At 50.8% G+C, this 2,575-nt stretch overlaps 1 protein-coding gene across 1 annotated transcript; it reads left to right on the forward strand.

Annotated features, from left to right (window-relative positions):
- Window positions 1-689: 689 nt before the first annotated feature.
- DIRAS3 (DIRAS family GTPase 3) lies at window positions 690-2,043 on the forward strand. The gene has a single exon (XM_055586926.1). The coding sequence runs from the start codon at window positions 713-715 to the stop codon at window positions 1,412-1,414; it is 702 nt and encodes a 233-aa protein (XP_055442901.1). The 5' UTR covers window positions 690-712; the 3' UTR covers window positions 1,415-2,043.
- The last annotated feature ends 532 nt before the right edge of the window (window positions 2,044-2,575 follow it).

Raw genomic sequence — 2,575 nt, forward strand, 5'->3', positions numbered from 1 at the left:
CTGGGGACAATTGCTGCAGGTTAGGGGTCTCTGTGAGCGTTACGAATCCTGGTCCCTGTGGGCTTCCTGGGCGCCAACCACCCCTCCTCACTGCCCCCCGTGACCACACCCTGGATCGCGATGTCTGCGGCAACCTACCCTTGCCCGCAGTGATCGATCCTTGTCAGAGATACGCATAATTTTTAATACTGCAGGAGAGAAGACAGCAAGGGCTTATTTAGGGTGAAAATGTTTGCTAACATCGCTCGGATGTGCATGTTTTAAGGGTTGGCAAGCTGTCCATTATTGCAGCATTCTGTAGTGTGGCATGATAAAATAAAAATAGGTGCGTAGCCACCGCGAAAGTAACAAACAGGTATCATTGGAAGAAGAGGCTCGGGGCACTCCTGCCCTCCTCCCCACCCGCATTGCCTTTGGTGGGTTCCTGGGGTGGGCAGAGAGACAGCTCACCGCAGAGAATGGAGGAGGGAGGAGGGAAGTGGGAGGAGGGAGGAGGGTGGGGTTAGCGAACGAGACGAGACAGACACCACCCCCCGCCCCCCCATCCCATGTCCCCAGGGAGCAGCGGGCCAGGCAGGCGCTGCGACAAGACATCATTCCGAGTTAGACTCCCACCCCTCACACATCCTCTCTTCTCTCCTCCGTAGGCATCCCTCACTGCTGGCCAAGTGCCAGAGAAGCGGTGCACGCACCTCTCAGCTAATACCTGACCATGGGCAACTCCTGCTTCGGCCTCAAGGAACGGCTGATGAAGCGGCTGCGGCCTCTGCCGACCGTGATCGTCATCCGCACCTGCCTGCCCCAGAGAAGGAGCAGAGATTTCCGCGTGGTGGTGCTCGGCTCGGCCGGCGTGGGCAAGAGCGCGCTGGTGCAAAGGTGGGTGCGCGGCAACTTCCGTGAGGCGTACCTGCCGACCATCGAAGATACCTACCGCCAGGCGCTAGGCTGCAGCCACAAGGCGGGTGCGCTGCACATCACCGACACCACCGGTGGCCGCCGCTACCGTGGCCTGCAGCGCCTTGCCATTGCCAGGGGTCATGCCTTCATCCTGGTTTATTCTATCACCAGGAAGCAAACCCTGGAGGAGCTGAAGCCGCTCTATGAGCTGATCCGTCAACTCAAAGGTAACAACCCGCAAAAGTGCCCCGTCATCCTGGTGGGCAACAAGTGCGATGAGAGCCGTCGGGAGGTGAGTGAGAAGGAAGGTGCTGCCTATGCGTGCGAGTGGAATTGCGCCTTCCTGGAGACCTCGGCCAAGATGAATATCAACGTCCAGGAGCTGTTCCAGTTGCTGATAAATTTCGAGAAGAAGCCCGCCGCGGCCGCAGCCCCCGCCGGCGCCCAGCCTCCGCAGAAGAAATCCCAGATCCCCAAGACCGCCGAGAAGCTGCTGGGCAAGTGCGTCGTCATGTGAACCCTGAGCCTTAAAGACCGCGGCCCTCCTCTCCTTTAGCGTGCCGAAAACATGCACCGACCCCATTGTGCTGTGTCACCTGTACACGACTGACTGTTGTGCTGTGGTTTGGGTTGTAACAATTAGATGTCAATAAATGTCCCTTGTGAGTTAATAACTTTCCTTTTTCCCAGGTGAGAGAACTCGAATTGTTAAAATAATGGACATTGGAGGAGGAGAGGAAAAAAGGAACAAGATGCATTTCAAGGATGGGACTTGGACGGACTTTAGAGATTAATGTTTGAAAAAGAGACTGGAAATAGCAAAATGAATTGAAAGATACCACTGCCCTTCTTGTAATCCTATTATTGTGTATTATTCTTAAACATTTCAAGTCCTGTAAATGTCTAACCATATCTCCCCATTGTGTATTTAATTGTTAAAAAACACGTTTTTGCAGCAAAAGGTATGACAGATGGCTGTGAGACAGAAATACTAAACATGATAAATAAATGAATGTCCTATAGTTGAGCATTGAGGGTGGGAGCAGAGAGAATTGTTAAAGTGGATCTTGCTTACTAAATATATGCCAGTTGTTTCGTAGGTCATTTAAAAATGTTTGAGTATTCTACATCCCTGTTTAAAAAAAATTATAATAGTTCGATGACTTAATAAAGCTTTTCCTGCATGCAGTCCGCTGTAATAATTTCTTTTTCACTAAACAACAACAAAAATTACCCATTGCCAGTCACAGCTGGTGAAGATTTCTAATAAGAGTTTTACATACAGAAGCCCATGCCCTCTTGAAATTATGCCCCAATGCCAGTTGGGGGTGGGGGTGGTTCATGGGTCCCTGCAATGCAGAGCTAGTTTATATCCATCACCTTTCCTGGGCTGATTCAGGAAGAACTCCAGGCATCTTTGAAGAGGTTACTTGCTCATTTTGCTGCTGTCTTGGAGGTGGGTGGTGAAAAGCAAACTCTGCCTCAAGAACCACTGGATAGTGGATGAACCTAGAGTCTGTTATACAGAGTGAAGTAAGTCAGAAAGAGAAAAACAAATGTTGTACATTAAGGCATATATGTGAAATCTAGAAAAACGGTACTGATGAACCTATTTGCAGGGCAGGAATAGAGAGGCAGACAGAGAGACCAGTCAGGTGGACATGGGGGTTGGGGAAGG

Source organism: Bubalus kerabau, chromosome 6 (assembly GCF_029407905.1).
Source record: "Bubalus kerabau isolate K-KA32 ecotype Philippines breed swamp buffalo chromosome 6, PCC_UOA_SB_1v2, whole genome shotgun sequence".
NCBI lineage: Eukaryota > Metazoa > Chordata > Mammalia > Artiodactyla > Bovidae > Bubalus > Bubalus kerabau.

Bases quoted from the DNA above. Each gene is read 5' to 3' on its own strand.
- DIRAS3 (XM_055586926.1), top strand. From the start codon at position 713: ATGGGCAACTCCTGCTTCGGCCTCAAGGAACGGCTGATGAAGCGGCTG.